Source organism: Calliphora vicina, chromosome 2, assembly GCF_958450345.1.
Source record: "Calliphora vicina chromosome 2, idCalVici1.1, whole genome shotgun sequence".
In the NCBI taxonomy this organism is placed as follows: Eukaryota; Metazoa; Arthropoda; class Insecta; order Diptera; family Calliphoridae; genus Calliphora; species Calliphora vicina.
The window spans coordinates 58,762,235-58,782,720 of NC_088781.1; the positions used below are offsets into that span (position 1 = coordinate 58,762,235).

Sequence of the window (20,486 nt, forward strand, 5' to 3'; positions counted from 1 at the left end):
AGTGGTTTCAACTCGAATATTTTCATCTAAATATGTTTTATTATTCTATGTACTTTAAACAATTTTAAAAACTCAACCACAACTTGCAATTTTATTGCGTTGAGGGTTTTTTTCCTCCTTCTTCTCTTCAAAAGATCTAATTTTATTATTTATTAAACTATTAATTGTACTTAAGTTATTTTATTTTTTTTATTCCTCAATAAAATAATAAATAAAATAAATTAGCTGGCAATAATGAGTGAATTTGTATGGATGATGTTGGTGTTGGGTTTTGATATAAAACTAAGGGATTTTATAAATTGAGAATCAGAATTGAACTTGAGTTGAAACCTATAACACACAGTTAAGTTTTCTGTGATCTCCTGAGAGTCCTTTTTTCAAAAACACATTCAAAATGAAAGTGAGTGATGGTTTGTGGAAAGTGTTGTATCTAAACAAATAAAATAATAATAATTTAAATTGTAATGTAAAGTGTTTTAATCAAAAGTCCTGAATGAAATAATTTTAATTAAAAATAAGAAAAAATACAGTTTGTGTTAAAATATTTTCATAAGAATTTTCTTCATCTTGCAGTTCGCTATCGTATCCCTGTTCACTTTGGCTTTGGTCTTGGGTGCTCAAGCATCCATAATTCCTTGGGGTAATGTAATTACCGAACTAGCTGGTGGACCTCTCTCATACACTGCCGTCACATCACCAATTTTGCCAGCTTGGCCTGCTGCTGTTCCTATCGTAGCTGCTGCTCCTGCTAGTTATGTTGCCAAAACTCGTGGTGCTGTCCATGCGGCTCCATTGGAGGGACATCTCAATTCGGTAGCCAATATTAATGTAGCTCCTGCTCCTGGTACCTGGTAAGGACATCCCTTCAGTGCATTCATCGTAGTCAATAAACAAGTTTCCCGCCCTTACAAAAACTGCCAGTGTGATGTTTGAATTCTTTTTTCTTTTCTCCGAAAAAGAGCAAAAGAAATTAGTTGTAAATTTATTTTTTTTGTTTTATTTTCGTTTAATACAGGGTACAATCTAAAATATTCTAATTTGCACATTAACTTGATTTTCTTGTTAACTTATTCACTCTTTACATTTCAACACTTTTTTCGATTTTTTTTTTTTAATTTTCTTTCAACTATATTTTCTTAATTTCTGTTAATAAAGCAAGTACTTTGTAAAAAAAGTAAAATATAAAAAAATTTGTTTACTAAATATTATTTATTGCAAAATTGTGTAAAAAATCAGCCATCTATTAGCCATACTATGTGTGAATATATTGTATTAGTATTTTCCTTTGACGGAGAATTCGTGTTATTTCTCTATAATATTCAGAATACTGCATATCAAGGAATAAGTTCCCTCACTCCTGTCTTTAAGAACTTCCAAAGTCTGTGGTTGGTTCACAAACAAACTCAAAGACAGATGTCTATAGCAGTTGAATGATCATTTCAGTCTCTACAAATTGCTAAATGAAAATTTTCACCAATTTTTATTAGCAAAAAATATTTAATATATGTAGATATGGAAAGAGTTTTGGCAACTTACTTATCAGATTGAGTTTAAAAAATAAAAATGTTTTGTGCTACATTTTTGAGAATGCACGTAATACAAAATACTAGAAATTTTGATTTAAACTTTTAAATCTTGCATGAAAGGGAATACTATTTATATTGTTCGAACAATCCAACAATCGATTTATAGATCCCTGCGCATTTCGTCCACTTCCGAAAATCAAAATCCTACTCTATTCCTTATTTCTCTAAACGACCTTTTACTTCCAACCATATCTATTATTTTGCAGATGACAGCAACATTTGACATTTATATTCATTCAGTTATAGATCAAGCCTGTCGGAGATTAGGGCAAAGAGGCAAAACATGAATGATTCTGGGCATGAGAATACAATGGGATGTCTGCTGGTGTAAACATATTTTTCAACTGACGATATAGGCATTCAATGTCTCGGTGTTTTGAAAGGTGTATGGTCCGGTAATTCAAAGTCTATTTTGGAGCTTCTTGACCACGTACAGGAGAAGGCGAAGGAGTTATTGGTGGCAGTATCGTATCTAACTCTATTGTGGGCTGCGTTTAAATGTTCTATGAAATTAGTGATAATACACGTTTTTCATCAAGCAATACTATACTTAATGAAAAGTAAAAATCTTAGAAATTTTTCGCTATAACTTAAAAAGAAAACAAATACTTTTTTCCCAAAAAATTAGCGAAAAATCGCCTTTTTAAATTTTTTTAAATTCAAATGCATATAACTTTGGACTTAGTCTTTACTTTTAAACAATTATTTTTCTATTTTATACATACATGTGTTGTTAGTCCAATAAAATAAAATCGGGAAATATTTGGATCCGCTGTTATCAAAAAACTGGAGTAAGGTGGGTAAAAATGTTGAAAATTTAAATTTCAAATGCGAATATCTCCTAAGCTATAAGATATAATTGATAGCTAAGACGAGGTTTTTTATAGTGCTCGAGGAGATTCTATATATCGGAACACAAACGAAGAAATACAATCGTTTTAAAAATGTTACATACCGAGGTGGTCGCGTTGAGGTCCAAGTTCAAAACTTAAACTCGACGACTTTGAGGTCCAAGTTCAAAACTTAAACTCGACGACTCGACGCATGTGAAATTTCATTTAAATCGAACTTACCGTTTAGAAGTTACATATTTATTTCCATCTATTTTTTTTCTATACCACTGTGAGGCGTCAAGTGTGTGATGGTCTTCATTTTCAACGGCATCCTTGCGAGTTCCATCCAACATCGTCAACGGGCTTTCGTAGAGTATGCGCTATTTGGGAGGTTTAGACACATAGCCTTTCATTGGATATCGTTACTGGCCAGAATATTTTTAAAATTCTCCAGAGACAGTGATTTATGTAGACCAGTAGCGAGTTAACATCCTTCTTCGTTGCATTTCTCGATTCATATCTATAAAGAATAGATGATTTTATGCAGGAATTAAATATGTTTTGATTGGTTCTTTTCGAAATATGTGCTGACTGTCATTTGGGGTTTTAGATACCAAATTAATTTTTTTTAATTAATGATTTTATTCGGTTTCTTACGTCGTCCGCAGAAACACCCGTTATAATCAAAAGACTTCGGCGAATGCTCAAGCATTAATTCTCACTGCTTTAGTTTTGGCATTGCTTTTAGTTAAGGCTGCTTCAGTTTGTACTGCATTGATCTTAGCCTGCATATCATTAAAGTTGTGGGATGTATACATGTTCATCGACATGGTCGATATCTTCTAGCCTTCTGTTGAATCTCCAAGTTATTCCCCTCTGTCCACACGATGCTCTTCTCATTATGTTGTCGAGGACAATATTCAAAATAGGGGCGACAGAACACAGCCTTACATCTCTTCAGTTTTTATTGTGAATGAGTCACTAAAATAGCCATCATAAAGAATTCGACAGTCTGTCTTGTGATATAGGGCTTTAACAATATCAAGTATTTTTGTTGGGGTCTCTTTATATGTTAGCGTATTCCATATGACTGAATGGAAAAGCGTACCGAATGATTTCTCAAAATTGATGAATATCAAGTAGAGCAGTTGACATGGTCAATGCATAATTTTCGGGGACGTAAGACAATCTGCTCATTGGGGAGAAGCGGATCAAATGCAACTGATATCCTTTTATTGATGACTTAAGAGATTATCTCATTTGCGAAATTGATATGGGTGGCACAAATCTCCTGGATAATGTAATAATAACTCCTTCCTTAAGTCATAGCACAGTGAGTTTGTTACCCAACGAGTTTTTATGACGTGGTAAATAAACTTAGCGCTGTTTTCAGATGTTTTCGGTAACATCGAGGAGTAGTTATCTAACCATACATCCATCTGGTCTCTTTTGGATGTTAATAAATCTCCATCTCTGGTTTTATGTGGTTTGATTCGTTGGCTTCTTTGGTCAGATCATCAATCCATTTACGCTTATCTTGGCGGACACTTTCTTAACATTCTTGTGTTTCGTAAAATATGTTGAGCGCATAGGTGCTCATAGGTGTTTTTTACCTGAGCTAGGTAATTCAAAAAAGTTACAAAAACAATAAAGATATTGGGCGATGACGTTTCGCAACAATGACTTTATGAGGATATGACTACGGCCGAGTGACGAATCTAAAAGGTCAACACCTCCCATGTATTTATGTTCCTGAAGTATGTTTGGACATGGAATGCATTCCATTGCCTTTTTCTTTTTATTATATCGCTCAATGCTTGGTGCATTCTCAGGCGTTTGACTATCGGCCAAAATATATGGCTATTCCATATTCCAACCATTGTTTATGCCATATTTACAATCTTATTGTCATTCTATGAAACTGTTGTGACGTCGATTTCATGAAACGTTCCCACGTATTCTTCGCAGTCACCTTTATTGGCGAATTTCTGTGGTAATTTGCATAATGGAAGTCGTGGACGGCGATCTGTTTCAAGCGAATAGATGCCTTGTGTAAGCAAATATGCCATCAAGGGAATCGATGTGTAGTAATTATGGAGTGATTTATGAATCGAGGAACACAGCGAGGCAATCGAACCACAACTTTCGCAGATGCACCCAAATTCAGTTAATTTTCCTCACGATGGTCGTGGTTGCCGGAATAAATTGCAAATGAATAGCAAAATCCGGAATCATCGCGCATAAGAAACAATTTGTCAACCCATGAGTTCAGTGTATTGTTTCATATATTGTTTCATATAGTGTTTAGTCTTTGTCTCACATATTTGTTCATCAACACACAATCTTACTCGCTTTGCTACTTTTTGAAAGTAACGGTTCAATGCGGCAATTATCGGACGTATTTTGTACAGACGACGTAGCCTGGATCGTATAGCTGAATAAATATCGAAATCTGGGTCATAATCACTGTCGTCAGAAGAAAAATCACCATCATCTTCACGTTCCGACCACGCAACCGAATTAACAAACTCGCAAAGCTCTCCTTCTGTTCTAAAATCACGAATTCTAATCGACATTTCTAATCAACAAACCGAAAAAACTTTGTAACCAAAATTTTTAAAAATCCACTAAAATAAAATAAAAATTATTATTTTAAACACTCGCAATAGTTTCTAGGCACTATAATTTTTGTAAGCTTAAATTTGTATGTATTTAAACCAAATTATTTTTCTGAAAGCACGCAATTTCGCAAAAGTTATTATTTTCGAGGTTTCGACACCTTACTGAACATACGTGAGTCAAATAAAGTCGGTTTCAAGTGGCAATCGGCGCAAACTGTGGCGCTCGTATCAAGAAATATCCTTAAAGTCTCAGCGTGAATTTTAGACAAAAATCGTTGAACAAAATTTTAATTTTTTTGGTTGGTTCCTGGCGGTACCAGTGGGATATTAAGGGTTAAAATATTAGCTTTTTGTTAAACTTCATGATCGAAATAATTAAAATAAAAATCAAATCTGTTAAACACGTGCTTTCCATTAAAGCAATTTTGCGAAACAAATCTGTTTTTATAAAAATGTGTAAGTGGTGCTATTTTATTTTTCGGCATTTATGTATTATAATATATATAAAAATTAAATGGTCCATGTATGTAATGTCATCACGTGAGAACGGCTGGAGCGATTTGGCTGATTTTTTTATTCGATTCGAAATTTTCAGGAGATGGTTTGTAAAGAAAAAAATTCCGGGTAAAACTCTGAAAATTTTTTTTTGAGTCCAGTCAACTGTAATAAAAAAGCTCCCTAAAGTATGCAGTACAAATTAAGATATTTTCCGGTGTATATGGGTTGGAGAAACTTGAAGAAATAACATTAGTAAATGCTACCGGGCGAAGCCGGACGGGTCAACTAGTTTATTATAAAAGTGTCCTAGTGGTGCTATTATTTTTTTCCCAACTGTATGTTCGTTGGCTGCATTAATGACACAAGTTTTAATGGTATTCCAATTAGGCACTGCATTATTTGGAATCATTTGAAGGGAGGCGTTGAGATTGTTAGGTGGGTGTGATCGTTAGGTGCTTAGTTTTATCGATGTTATACTTTCTTTGGGCTTTATCAACTTTTCTGATGGCTGCTACTTTTAAAGGAATTGTTCTTGCTGCAATCGGAGCCACGCTTGTTTCGGACATCTAACAACGGCCCTATCCATTTTCGGCTAATGGCAATATTGTCGATTTGATTTTCGGTGAAGTTATGGTTGGGGATCCAATGAACATGTTGTTATTCATGCATGTTTCCAGGAAGAGCTCCCCATTTTCTGTCATTCTACCAAGACCGTGTCGCATCATTTCCCTCTTAAGGCCAGTATTCCAGGCCCTACTTGGGCGTTGAAGTCGGCTGTCAGAATCATTATGTCTCTGCTGTTTTTATATGCAGTTATCCTAGTTAAGAGGCCTTAGAAATCCTCTTTCACCGACGGTTCTGCAACATCGCTTGGTGCATAGCAGTGTACACAAGTTACGTTTCTGGCTCGGTTTCGAAAACGGGCAGTGATAATCCTGTCGGAGTTTTTTTTTTTCATTCGATAAAAGTATATTTTTATGCCTCTTGTAAGGCATTCTTATTCTCCGTGTGGATGTTTCTGCTTTTATTTACTGTCCATTTTCAGCCTTTATTGAGTGCGAAGACTAAAAAGGATTTCTTTTACTGGTCCTATAAATAATTATATCTTCTGCTGGAGTGGTCTTTCGTGCCCTAGGCTTCCTGGCTGGTGTTTATAACTCCTTTGACTTATTATACAAGTGAATTGTACGGATGACATATTTTGAATCCAATGAACTTTTGAGCGATAGACGACATTAAGAGTTTTTCATTTTGATAACAATTCACAATTAATTTCCTCTTTTTTGGAGAACATGACTTGTTCTTATCCATTTTAGAAACTAAATCGTATAATTTCTAATTATACTCACTTTCTCACTTATATTACGATAAGATCAGAAATTAAAGCACATATTCCAAATTTCTAATTACGTGGACAGCCAAAACCAACTACTTGAATTTTTTTAATCCACTTTTGCTTTGCATAAGATATCATTGGTAAACCAAAGTTTGCTATATATTGTTATTTATTTAGGAATATTGACAACATTAGGGAAATACAGATAAGCATAAAACTACCAATATTTCTAAACTAATATGTTCAAAGAAATTTCTATTATTTTTTGTGTTAAACCTTTGTTAACATCTCATTGAACGTTTGTTTAATTTCAAGAACTTATATGTACATTGACTATGTATTTTTCGTTAAGTACATTTGCTTAGATGGTACCGGGAGCAGGAGCTACATTGACATTGGCTACCGAGTTAATGTGACCGGCCAAGGGAGCAGAGTGAACAGCACCACGAGTTTTGGCAACATAACTAGCATGACCGCCCACAACAGCGGGAACATGTACAGCAGCGGGAATAGCAGCGTGAGCATGTACTGCTACAGCACTAGGACCGTGAACGGAGATGGCAGCATGTGGATGACCTAATACAACACCAGCACCCCAAGGTAAACCAAGTGGGGATATAACAGATGTGTGTGCAAGAGGACCTCCAGCTACTTGTGTCACTACACCACCCCAGGGAATTATGGATGATTGAACGCCCAAAGCCAAGGCCAAAGTGAACAAGGTAACAATAGCGAACTGTAAGAAAACCAAGTACAAGGAAATATAAGAATGATATGCAAAGTTTTACCAAATTCTCTAATATTTAGATTTTATCGACAAAACTGTACTTACTTTCATTTTGCTTTGAAAGAAAGGACTGACTAAAGTGTGCAGAAAACTAAACTTTATGTTACTGTTTTGAACTCAAGTTCTATTCTGATTTCATTGAAAAAATTCAATAGTTTTTATATGAAAATTGTCATTCATATTGCTTAAACAAAATCTTTAATTAGGTTGTGTTAACACAAGTTATTAAAATATGACACTTTTTAAGAAGTAAAAGTACAAAATGTGCACATTCTTGTTGTTCTTTTAAAAGTTTAAAATAAACATTTAGATAAGAGTTATTTGAATAAAAATCATTCAACATCATAAAATATATTAAAGCACAGCCATTGCAGAAATTGAACAACTAACTGTAAATAGTTAAATTACATCATTTACAAACAACTCCCTCGCTACACTCATGGGAAAATGTGGTTACATATACGCCGACTATCACAGAATTCCATTCTGGAATTTCATCTTCAGAAAAGTTGAAACTAATCCTATTTATGTAATAACTACACTTTCAGTTATTTTTTAAAACTGCAAAACTGTGCTAAATTAAAATCAGATTTACTCGTATTAAACATTTGGGAATTAAACAAATCAAACAGAATCGGAAGAAGCTAAGTTCTGATCCACACACGCCAACTTGCGCAAGTATTGAGTTTGTAGAACTCTGAAGTTTTGAGATGCATTTACAAGGGGGAAAAATGCAATTTTTTCAGTTTCTGTAAAAATTTGCTATTAAAAAATTACTTTTGCAATTTAATTTGAAAGAATAGAAATGTGTACGTAATTGTAGTTCTAATGAGATATAAAAACAGAAATTGGTTAGAAAAAGTTAAAGTTATTAATCCATTCACGACCATAACGAGACTATGATTATCCAATGGGGTTTTTTAGATGATTTTAGATTAAAATAAATAAAAATTTAAAAAAAAAAATAAAAACACAAACAGATTTTTTGGAATTTTATGGGAAATATTTTTCCCTATGGGCCATAAAGGTAATAAAAGTAATACTAATGGTTTTGAATAAATGGCTAATATTTATTGATTTTAAATTATTTGTGGTACTTCTGAAAACAGTTTATCATCCTTGTGAAGCAGAGATGCATGTTGCACAAAAGTTGTGTGTTCTGTTCTCTATACGTTTTATTGAACAAGCTACACGCATCTTCATTGTACCGGCCTTTTGCTTTTTTTGTGCTGGAAATTGTTTTTCATTCCAATTTTCCTCTTGGCCCCTTCCTAGACCTTGCTCTTAGCAATAACTACATTTTCAAACCACTGTGAAATATTAGAACATGACATGATAGAATACTTAGTGAATCGTTCTTCATTTGCGGTCGACCACATAAAATACTTTTCGCTGATCCATAAGAACAACGCTGCCCCTATTCTTATTATAATGCTTTATGTACATTTCAGGACAAATTTATTTTTGGAGCAGACCCTGGTTGGTAAAATTCATTCCTAAAAACGCTTTCATTTCATTGAGTTCAATAATAAAAAAACTTCCGTGCTGCTCCGCATACCTGCTCTGTTATTATTATGTCACTTATTAGCATATCCAGCTTGGTAACATCCAAAAAATCTTCATTGGGGTAAACATATCACGACGTGCACAAAAAGTGCTTTTGCGACCGAATTCATATGCGCTTTCATGGAATAGGAGCGTCCTGACGTGTATCCAAAGGCACGTTATTTTCAATTTCCTGATGATTATCCTCGATTTGCCCAAATCTGCATCGTTTTCAATATCCTCTTCAATGAATTATTGATCCTCTTCATCCAAAATTTGTTCATCTTCTCATCATCTAAAAAGTAATAGTAACACTAAAAATTTTACTTGTGGTCCATAGGGAAAAATACTTCCCACGGTATTCATTTGCAATTTCAAAGTATATTTTTAACTCTTTAATTTTCTAATACCTTTTTTACACTTCTATACTCACTAAATATTATATATCAACCGCCAAAATCAGAAAAAATAATAAAATAGCAATACAATAAACGAAAACAAAGTACTCAGCGCAAGAAAATTTTGAGATTTCCCGTCAATGATTTGGCACTTAATTTATTCAATATTTTCAACTTAAACATTTTATATAATATAAATCTACTTTATTTTATATTATTAAAGCAATAAAATATATGTCAATTATTTAAAACATGTTTTAATTACTAATTAAATATATGGGAAAAATGTTTCCCATTGTCGTCAAAGGGTTAAAAATTCTTCAGGCCATTAACGTGTCTCAGGCCATTAGAACAAGAAATGTAGGAACAAAATTAACATATTTTGAAATATATTAAAATAAAAGCTAATTTTTACTTAAAATATATCCATATTTACTTTTATATGAGATTTTGTCTCCGTAGTATACCGTTAACTTGTTCGCAGGTATGACCAAAAAATTTTATTTTTTTAACGTCAGTTTCAAATCTCCATTTTATAGTTTTTAAAAATTTTGTTAAACAAATTTCAGAATTTTTTGATCATATTATTTAGGATTTATTGAGAATATAATAGGGAATAAAAATTTGAAAAAATTATGAAAATATCTCTTATAGTTTTTCCGTACCTGCGATTTAAATTTTGAAATTTTCGAGAAAAAAATAAAATAAATTATTTGGCCATATTTTGGTGAATGAGCACAATTTTCTTACTGTTATGAATTTTAAGTAAAACTTATGCAGAATAATATAGTCCAGATAATTCTAAATATACTCTGAAAGTTTTACTAAAATTGGAAAACGTTAAACCTTAAATCGTGAAGGTTAAACGTCAAATTTTTCAATATTTGTTATTTCTAATTTAAAGAGAGCGAGGTGTTATTTATTTTTTTTGCCGATTTTGATGAAACTTAATAAAAATGTAACGCGATTATCAGAATTCCGGGTTTTGTTTCTTCATAAACATAAAACAATTTATTTTCGAAATGAAACCACTTATAGTTTTCTAAGTGGAATTCATGTTTGTTTATAAGTATTTGCTTTTCTACTATTTTCTATGATGAAGCTTATCATCGATCGAAACAAAACTTCCGAACCACTTCATTCTAAATAGTTTTTAATAGGTATTGCAACATGTTACCGAGCGTTGTCATGATGGAATATTACGTTTTCATGTTTGGTATTATATTCTAGGCGTTTTTCGGCAAACGATCGCTTCATACGAATCAGTTGCATTCGGTACAATTTTCATGTGATGTTCTCGCCAGTATTCAGCAGCCCATAATAGATAGGACCCTTTTGCTCCCCACAAATACAGATAATTACCTTAACGCCATGGATATTTGGCTTTGGAGTCGGTTTGTCTGGTTAGTCGGGCATCACATACGATCTCTTACGCTTCGGGTTGTCGGAATGGATCCGTTTTTCATATCAAGTAATTATTCGGTGTAAAAATTATTTCTTTTATAGGGTACAAACATCATTTCGGACATGTCAAATCAAATCTTTCAAGGTCTCTCGACTTCAATTCGTATGGTACTATAATTTTCAATAACTAAGTTAGGATAAATGACAGACATGTAGTCTTCAAAATGACATATATGTTATTAAAAACAAAAAAAAAACGCGTTCAAAAAATACACAATCAATTGTAAATACCGCATTTTTCACTCATACACCCAATAATGTTCCTGTTCTCTATAAAATTTAATTTTTATTCCAGATATATTTGTTCATTTTACTAACATTTAATTTCTGAGCGTATCAAATTGTTGTCCATTAGTGATCTAATTTAACCACATACATCTATTAACTGTTTTGCTGTAATGACAGTTTTATTACAGTTCGTAATGTAGAGTGTTTTTAACTCAAATTTTTTCTGATCTAAAATTGTGCATTGTTGAGTCAGTGTTTTAAGTCTTTGGAAAGAACAACTTGAACTTGTACTTTCAATGTGCTGAAGGTCGTTCAGAATTTCCCTGTTCTCTCATTTTGTTAATAAACAATTTAAATAAGTTTGTTTTTCTTATTTTAATATGGAGAGATTTGTAATCAATAAATTATGTTATTTAAATTGAGAAATTTTTGTATAAAAATATGAGAATTTGTAGAGTAAAATCAGAATAGAACTTGAGTTCATAACAGCAACACAAAGTTAGTTTTCTGCAAACTTCAATTAAACACAACAAAATGAAAGTAAGTTCTTGGTCCTGCTGTAAATATAAAGAAAAATATTAAAATATATAATTTACTTCTTTCAGTTCGCTATTGTTACCTTGTTCACTTTGGCCTTGGCTTTGGGCGTTCAATCATCCATAATTCCCTGGGGTGGTGTAGTAACACAAATTGCTGGAGGACCTCTTGCACACACATCTGTTATATCCCCACTTGGTTTGCCTTTGGGTGGTGGCGTTTTATTAGGTCATCCACATGCTGCTATCTCCGTACATGGACCTGTAGCTGTACATTCACCCGCTGCTATTCCCGCTGCTGTACATGTTCCCGCTGTTGTGGGCGGCCATGCTAGTTATGTTGCCAAAACCCGTGGTGCTGTTCATTCTGCTCCCTTGGCCGGTCATCTCAACTCTGTAGCCAATGTAAATGTAGCCCCAGCTCCTGGAACTTGGTAAAATTATTAAGCAAACACCAACATCGTATTAAAGTTCCCAACTCCTAATGAAACTGCCAGTGTGATATGTTATTAAAGAGAAAAATTAAATTATTTTAAATTACTTAGCTCAGTTCACTTTTCGCTTAATACAGGGTACATTTTTTTAAATTCTCATAGCACTTTTCTATTTTCTTTCTCTTTTTCCTGTAATTTATTCTTTCCTTTTTTTACCTCTATATTTTTCATGACTTTCCTATTTCTATTGTTTTCCTAATTTCTGTTAATAAAGCAAACACTTTGTTAAAAAAGTAAAAAATAATACATAATAATCGTTTTATTTCTTTCTTAACTATTGATATATTCATTTGAATTTCTCAGATGTAGATTATCCACTCTTCCTAATAAATGATGAAACTTATAACCATAGAGAAGTATACATAGAGCGGAAACTAGGAAAAACTCAAACAATAAAATTACTGAAAAAAGTCATACATACGAGTGCTGTGTTTTTGTTTTGCCATAGTTTTTATACCCTCCACCACCATAAGTGGTGAATGAGGGTATATATATTATTGATTCTTATGAAATTCTAAGTCGATTGAGCCATGTCCGTCTGTCTGTCTGTGTAAAACACGCTCACGTCCAAAATAGGCAAACAAAATTGGTAGACTTGAAAAAAAAATGTTTATTGTTCTCCTAAGCACTTTGCTATTGAAAATCAGTAAATAAGTTTCGTGCTTTAAAAAATCACAACACCAAATTTTTTGTGGATCGGCCCATATTTCACCATAGTTCACTTCCGAAAATCACTTAAATAAACATAAATGTCGCTATTAAGTTGAAATTCGTCATAAATAGGCCCCATATATACAACAATCGCTGTACCTAATTCTATGAAGATCGGTCTATAATTGGTTATAGCTCCCATATAAGATCCACTTCCGAAAATCAGTGAAGCACTCATAAATCTCTTATAAATACCTTTATTATGCTAAAATTTGACAAAAATAATAATCATATACATAGAAATCACTGTACCAAATTTTATGCAGATTGACCGATAATTGCTCATAGCTCCCCTATAAGGTCCATTTCCGAAAAAGATATTAACCTAAAAAAATATTTAAAACATATCGATATCAAAGTGAAATTACGCACAGATCAGCAATATGTATCCAGTAATCACACTTCTAGGTTTTGTGAATATCGGTCCATATTTAACCATAGCTCCCATATAAGGTCCACTCCCGAAAATCACTAAAATCCTCATAAATTTCTTACAAATATAGATATCAGGTTGAAATTCGAAACAAATTTATTCAATATATACAAAAATCGATGTGATAGGCCCATAATTGGTCATAGCCTCCATAAAACAACCACTTCAGGAAAACACTCAACCAAAACTTTACATCGATCAGTAATTTGTATCCAAGAATCTTATTGGTCCATAATTCGGCATAGCTCCCATATAAGGTACACTTTTGTTAATAGCGTTGTTTATATGAAATTCTACAAAAATAGCCCTAAAATATTTAGGACCAAAATAGGTCATAGCATCCATATATTGAACCAAAATAGTACACAGATCAGTAATTTGTATTCAAAAATCATAATACTGAATTTTGTGAATATCGGTCCATAATTGGCCACATCTCCAATATAAGTACATAAAAATCACATTAAAATATTTTATGACAATCGAATAATAATAGGTCATAGCTCCCATATAAGTCCCACAATCAAATATTTTGATATATATATATTTGTATTCCCTTTTTATACTCTGTTTCTACACTTGAGGTTAAAAGGGAAAATTGTTGATCCAAACGTATTAACTAAATATTAAGTATATAAATTGTTAAATTTCATACGTTCTAATAGGAATTTCAATTATAAGTTGCTGAATTAGATACAATTTTTTGTACATTAGGTGGAGGGTATTTAAGATTCGGCACGGCCGAATATAGTACTCTTACTTGTTTATCAAGAACATTCGGAGATTGTCGCAATTCCTGATTAAGCGAATCACTCATGTTTTGCGTGATTGTCCCAATCTCGAGGAGGACTGGTCTATAATTGAATGAATAAGACTTGAAGCTGCAAAGTAATAGATAGGGTTGATAGTTTGAACTAGAAGCTTATTTAGAAAAAAAAGGAATAGAAATGGAGAGAGAACGGGACCTTGCGGTACCTCTGAGTTGATTTTGAACTCGTTTGAAGAGATCCCATCTACAACAACTCGAATTTTGCGATCTTTGATATAGTTTGGAGAAATCGAAAGAAGTTATTACCGACACACAGTGGTTTAAAAACTTTGTTTTTGGAAATAATTCGGTATCTTAGGAATTATTAGATATATTGTTACGAAATTTCACATGGTTTGAGCTGAGGTGTTTTCGAGTTGATTTACGTTTGCTCAGCTTCCTAGCGATAATGGGGGCCAATGCGTAGACCCTCAAATTTGGCCACCTCAGGTCTCAAATTCATTTATGATCCTGAGCTGAAATTTTAAATATAAATAATCCTTAAAAATACACTTACAATTGTAGGTTGTCTCTATTAGTTGAAGAGATATTCAGGTTTATTGATTTATTTTTTTTTAATTTTGCTCGATCTTTTTATGGTTTTTTAGATATGGCGGGCCTACGGAGGGCCGAAATTTATTTTTAAAATATCAGCTATTTTGGCGATAAAATTCTAAATAAAATAAAAACAACTTGCTAACAGTTACCTGTTCCCTATAAAAATTTATACGCATTCAAATTTGGAACTTGTAAAAAGGGCAGTATTTGTTAAGTTTTTTTTCCAAAAAAAGCTCATATATTTTTTCTTTTGTAGAAAAAAATTTTCTTCGGGACTATATAGAATTTTTATATGATCCGGAAAGATAACTTAATGCAAAAGTGTGGAAAAAAAATTGACTATCTAAACTATTTGGGACACATTTTGCTAATAAGTTGCATGGGTGAGAAAAAAAAAACACCTGTTTCGCCACAATGACAAATTTTTACCATCTCTAACTGAGAGAGTTCTTGACCGATCTTGTTAAAAAATTGTGTCTGAATTACTATCCAATAGGACTAAAAATCGTCCAAAACCTCAAGAAAAATAGTTTTTTTTTGGAAAAACTGCTATTGCCATAGATTTTAGCGTACAATTTCACCTTGGAAAGCTAATATTTAAAAAAAAATTAAATCAGCCGATTAAAAAAGAAAGTTGAGAAAAAGACAAAAACAAATTAAATTTGGGTGGCTTGAAAATGATTTTTTCGATATGTCGTGGTGGAACTTTTTTTCCTCATGCCAAAAGCTATCGAGAAATCGATGGCACAATGTCGAAAAATTATTGTCCTTACAAATCGGCTCACCCTAATGCTAACTCCATTGTTATAGAAAATTCAAAAAGTACATACCATTAAAGAAATACAAATTACAATTAACTCTTGAGGAACATATGTGTCCGTTTTTAACCCCTAACCATTCGAAGTTCCAAAAATCTCTTCATAGTGGATGTATGTGGGTAGCGAGGAACCTACAGTTCAAGTTGTGTGCCTCTAGCTTTAGGCGTTTTCGCTGGGCAGTCGTTTAGAAAAAGAGAACAAACGCTAAATTGTTGACTACTTCGTTACGAAATAGACAAGTATCTAGGGGTATAATAAATATATTTATAAATAATAAAGTAAAGACACGATACCATAAAACAGACAAAATCTTGTGCGTTTTCTTTACATTTAATTCAATAAACTAATACAATATGGGGTAAAATTTCATACCGAGTTAAATAGTTAAAGTAAACTACCCAGCAAAAACTTCGCTTACAAAGCTACAAGTAATGTCTTTTTTAATAACTTACTTTTTAAGTAGTAAAGTCTAAAAAAACAAAATAAACAAACAAAACAAAGAAACTGCTACCATTATTTGACGCACAATGAAATAACTATGCAGTGGTGTAGTGCGTACAACAACAGACTAGCAAACGGATGGTTGATGGTTCGACTCGTGGCTGCGACTTATTTTTTTTTTATTTCTTGTTTGCAAATACAAAATTCTATAAATAACTCTACTAACGAAACAACATATTTCCGGCCAAAATATAAAGGATTACTTTTGGGACATCGCGAACAAAAATAATGACTTCTTTCAGTAGAAAAATAAGTAGGCGAATCGTCAAATTCCCCTTATTTTTCGGCTTATTTGTAAGTAAAGTTTTTGCTGGGTAATGCAGTTATCAAACTCCGTCCCACAATTAATTCAAATGTTCATATAAATATTAAAAACTATTAAAACGCAATTTGTTTATTATTTTTTTTACTTTTTTAACAAAGTATTTGCTTTATTAACAGAAATTAGGAAAACAATAGAAAAATAGAAGTAGAGTAAAGACAAATGCAGAGGTAAAATATGAAATAATAAATTACATGAAAAGAAATGTACTATTAGAATTTAAAAAAGAAATTATCCTGTTAAACGAAAACTGAACTAATTAAATTTTTTCGTTTGAAATCATATCAATTTTTATAAAAGCGAGACCTTTAATACTATTAATTTTACCAGGTTCCGGGAGCTGGGGCTACATTTACATTAGCTACCGAGTTGAGATGACCGGCCAAGGGAGCAGAGTGAACAGCACCACGGGTTTTGGCAACATAACTAGCGTGGCCACCTACAACAGCGGGAACATGTACAGCGGCTGGAATAGCAGCGGGGCCATGTACTGCTACAGCAGCAGGACCGTGTACGGAGATAGCAGCATGTGGATGACCTAATACAACACCAGCACCCCAAGGTAAACCAAGTGGGGATATAACAGATGTGTGTGCAAGAGGACCTCCAGCCACTTGTGTCACTACACCACCCCAGGGAATTATGGATGATTGAACGCCCAAAGCCAAGGCCAAAGTAAAAAAGGTAACGATAGCGAACTGAAAGAAAAATTATTTTTTTTGAAAATAATTTTTATTAATATAAATGTGTTAGCGTTTTCACTTAATTTATAACTTTATTATTCTAGCAGGATGAACAACTTACTTTCATTTTGTTGTGTTTAATTGAAATTTGCAGAAAACTAACTTTGTGTTTTGCTGCTATGAACTCAAGTTCTATTCTGATTTTACTCTATAAATTTCTATATTTTTATACAAAAATTTCTCAAGTTAAAGTAGCAACATACATAATTTATTTTTTTATTTCAAATCTCTTCGTATTAAAATAAGAACAAACAACTTATTTATTATTCATACATACAGACATGTATGTACATTAGAGTGCTCCAAGATTGTATGGACGAAAAAAACTTTCTAGGTACAGGCCGTCCCCCCCTCTAGAATTGTTCTATGTATTGTAGAAACACGTTGTGTCAAATATTAGGATGATAGGATAACGTTAACTGGTGGCGCAACGACGCTGAAGTTTTGAGGTGCATTTACAAGGGGAAAATACGCAATTTTTTCAGTTTTTGTAAACATTTTGCCATTAAATAATGACTTTTACAATTTAATTTAAAAGAATCGAAATGTGTACGTAATTGTCGTTATAATAAGAAAAAGAAAGACAAAAATTGGTGAAAAAATGTTAAAGTTATTAAAAAATCGCCAGCCCATTAACGTGTCTCAGGCCACTAGAACAAGAAATTTATGAACAAAATTAACATATTTTGAGAAATATTAAAATAAAAGCTTATTTTTACTTAAAATATATCCATATTTACTTGTATATGAGTTTTTGTCCTCGTAGGATACCGTTAACCTATTCGCAGGTATGACCAAAAAAATTTAATTTTTTTAACGGCAGTTTCAAAACTCCAATTTCAAATTTTTAAAAATTTTGTTAAACAAATTTCAGAATTTTTTGATCATCACATGGGGATTTATTAACAACATAATAGGGAATAAAAATGTGAAAAAAGTATGTCAATACCTCCTATAGTTTTTCCGTACCTGCGATATAAATTTTGCGATTTTCGAGAAAAACTAATTTTTTGGCCAAATTTTGGGGAATGACCAGAATTTCCTTACTGTAATGATTTTTAAGTAAAAGCTAATCAGAATAATATAGTCCAGGTAATTTTAAATATAGTCTGAAAGTTTTACTAAAATCGGAAAACTTTAACCCTTAAATCGTGAAGGTCAAAGGTCAATTTTTTCAATATTTGGAATTTCTCATGGAAAGATAGCGAAATATTATATATTTTTGGGCCGATTTTGATGAAACTTAAGAAAAATATAAAATAAAGTCTAGTATTCACAATAACAGTACAAAAATGGAAATTAACCCTTAAGAGTACTTGGGGTCGAAATGAATGTGTTTTTCGTGATTTTAAAAGTTGAGGGTCATTTGGACCCTAAGTACTCTTAAGGGTTAATTTCCATTTTTGTACTGTTATTGTGAATACTAGACTTCATTTTATATTTTTCTTAAGTTTCATCAAAATCGGCCCAAAAATATATAATATTTCGCTATCTTTCCATGAGAAATTCCAAATATTGAAAAAATTGAGCTTTGACCTTCACGATTTAAGGGTTAAAGTTTTCCGATTTTAGTAAAACTTTCAGACTATATTTAAAATTACCTGGACTATATTATTCTGAATATCTTTTACTTAAAAATCATTACAGTAAGGAAATTCTGGTCATTCCCCAAAATATGGCCAAAAAATTAGTTTTTCTCGAAAATCGCAAAATTTATATCGCAGGTACGGAAAAACTATAGGAGGTATTGACATACTTTTTTCACATTTTTATTACCTATTATGTTGTCAATAAATCCCCATGTGATGATCAAAAAATTCTGCAATTTGTTTAACAAAATTTTTAAAAATTTGAAATTGGAGTTTTGAAACTGCCGTTAAAAAAATTTTATTTTTTTGGTCATACCTGCGAATAAGTTAGCGGTATCCTACGAGGACAAAAACTCATATACAAGTAAATATCGATATGTGTTAAGTAAAAATAAGCTTTCATTTTAATATTTCTCAAAATATGTTAATTTTGTTCATAAATTTCTTGTTCTAGTGGCCTGAGACACGTTAATGGGCTGGCGATTTTTTAATAACTTTAACATTTTTTGTCTTTCTTTATCTTATTATAACGACAATTACGTACACATTTCGATTCTTTTAAATTAAATTGTAAAAGTCATTATTTAATGGCAAAATTTTTACAAAAACTGAAAAAATTGCGTATTTTCCCCTTATAAATGCACCTCAAAACTTCAGCGTCGTTGCGCCACCAGTTAACGTTATCCTATCATCCTATTATTTTACACAATGTGTTTCTACAATACATAGAACAATTCTAGAGGGGGGGACGGTCAAAATTCGCAATTTTATTTTTTTGGAGCACTCTAATGTACATAGATACAATGTTTATTAATAATATGGGAGAACAAGGAAAAGTACAAGTTCAAGTTGTTATTTTCAAAGAATTAAAAAAACACTCACTCATTCAACTAAACTCATTTTCAGATCAAACTATTTTTATTAAAACACCCGACATTACTGCAATAAAATTGTCATTATAGTAAAACAATTAATTGTTAATAGTAAAGTTATATTTATGTACGAATCTGTATTGGATCTACATATGTATATCAAACTTCTTGTTTAGTGTATTGTTTTAATTTATTATATTACAATTCTTATATCTTTTTATACCCTCCACCACCATAAGTGGTGAATGAGGGTATATATAAGTTTGTCATTCCGTGTGTAACATTGAGAAATATTCATCTGAGACCCAACAAAGTATATATATTCATGATCCTTATGAAATTCTAAGTCGACTGAGCCATGTCCGTCTGTCTGTCCGTCTGTCTGTCCGTCTATCTGTCTGTGTAAAACACGCTCACGTCCAAAATAGCCAAACAAAATTGGTAGACTTGCAAAAAAAATGTTTATTGTTCTCCTAAGCAGTTTGGTATTGAAAATCAGCAAAATCGGTTCAGTGGAACCAGAGTTATGAACAAAAATGTGAGACAACCTAAAAAAAAACTTGATAATTTTAACATAGTTTTCGTTATTTGTACAAATATATTGCAGATAATACCATAAAATTCTACACACGTTATTTTTATGTTAAAAGGAATAACTCTGGCGAAAATTATAAGAATCGGTTCATGATTTATCCTAGCCCCCATACAAATTTCTTCCCGAAATATGGTTATATGGTCTGTAAACGCCTACAAAATTGCAGTATCCACACAAAATTCAGGAAAAATAAGTTTCGTGCTTAAAAAA

The 20,486-nt window shown here is 32.2% G+C and overlaps 4 protein-coding genes across 4 annotated transcripts; 2 read left to right on the forward strand and 2 right to left on the reverse strand.

The window, feature by feature from the left end:
* The first annotated feature begins 316 nt into the window (after positions 1–316).
* Positions 317–1,153, forward strand: LOC135952110 (adult cuticle protein 1-like). Its single transcript, XM_065501911.1, has 2 exons — positions 317–400; positions 574–1,153. The coding sequence occupies exons 1-2, from the start codon at positions 395–397 to the stop codon at positions 853–855; spliced, it is 288 nt and encodes a 95-aa protein (XP_065357983.1). The 5' UTR covers positions 317–394; the 3' UTR covers positions 856–1,153.
* Positions 1,154–7,053: 5,900 nt separating this feature from the next.
* On the reverse strand, positions 7,054–7,777 carry LOC135952114 (adult cuticle protein 1-like). Its single transcript, XM_065501915.1, has 2 exons — positions 7,707–7,777; positions 7,054–7,610 (listed from the first exon to the last, which is right to left on the reverse strand). The coding sequence occupies exons 1-2, from the start codon at positions 7,710–7,712 to the stop codon at positions 7,236–7,238; spliced, it is 381 nt and encodes a 126-aa protein (XP_065357987.1). The 5' UTR covers positions 7,713–7,777; the 3' UTR covers positions 7,054–7,235.
* Positions 7,778–11,769: 3,992 nt separating this feature from the next.
* Positions 11,770–12,341, forward strand: LOC135952293 (adult cuticle protein 1-like). Its single transcript, XM_065502162.1, has 2 exons — positions 11,770–11,836; positions 11,902–12,341. Exons 1-2 carry the CDS (start codon positions 11,831–11,833, stop codon positions 12,268–12,270), a joined length of 375 nt encoding a protein of 124 aa, XP_065358234.1. The 5' UTR covers positions 11,770–11,830; the 3' UTR covers positions 12,271–12,341.
* Positions 12,342–16,800: 4,459 nt separating this feature from the next.
* Positions 16,801–17,287, reverse strand: LOC135950491 (adult cuticle protein 1-like). The gene is made up of 2 exons (XM_065500029.1): positions 17,282–17,287; positions 16,801–17,175 (listed from the first exon to the last, which is right to left on the reverse strand). The coding sequence occupies exons 1-2, from the start codon at positions 17,285–17,287 to the stop codon at positions 16,801–16,803; spliced, it is 381 nt and encodes a 126-aa protein (XP_065356101.1).
* Positions 17,288–20,486: the final 3,199 nt, after the last annotated feature.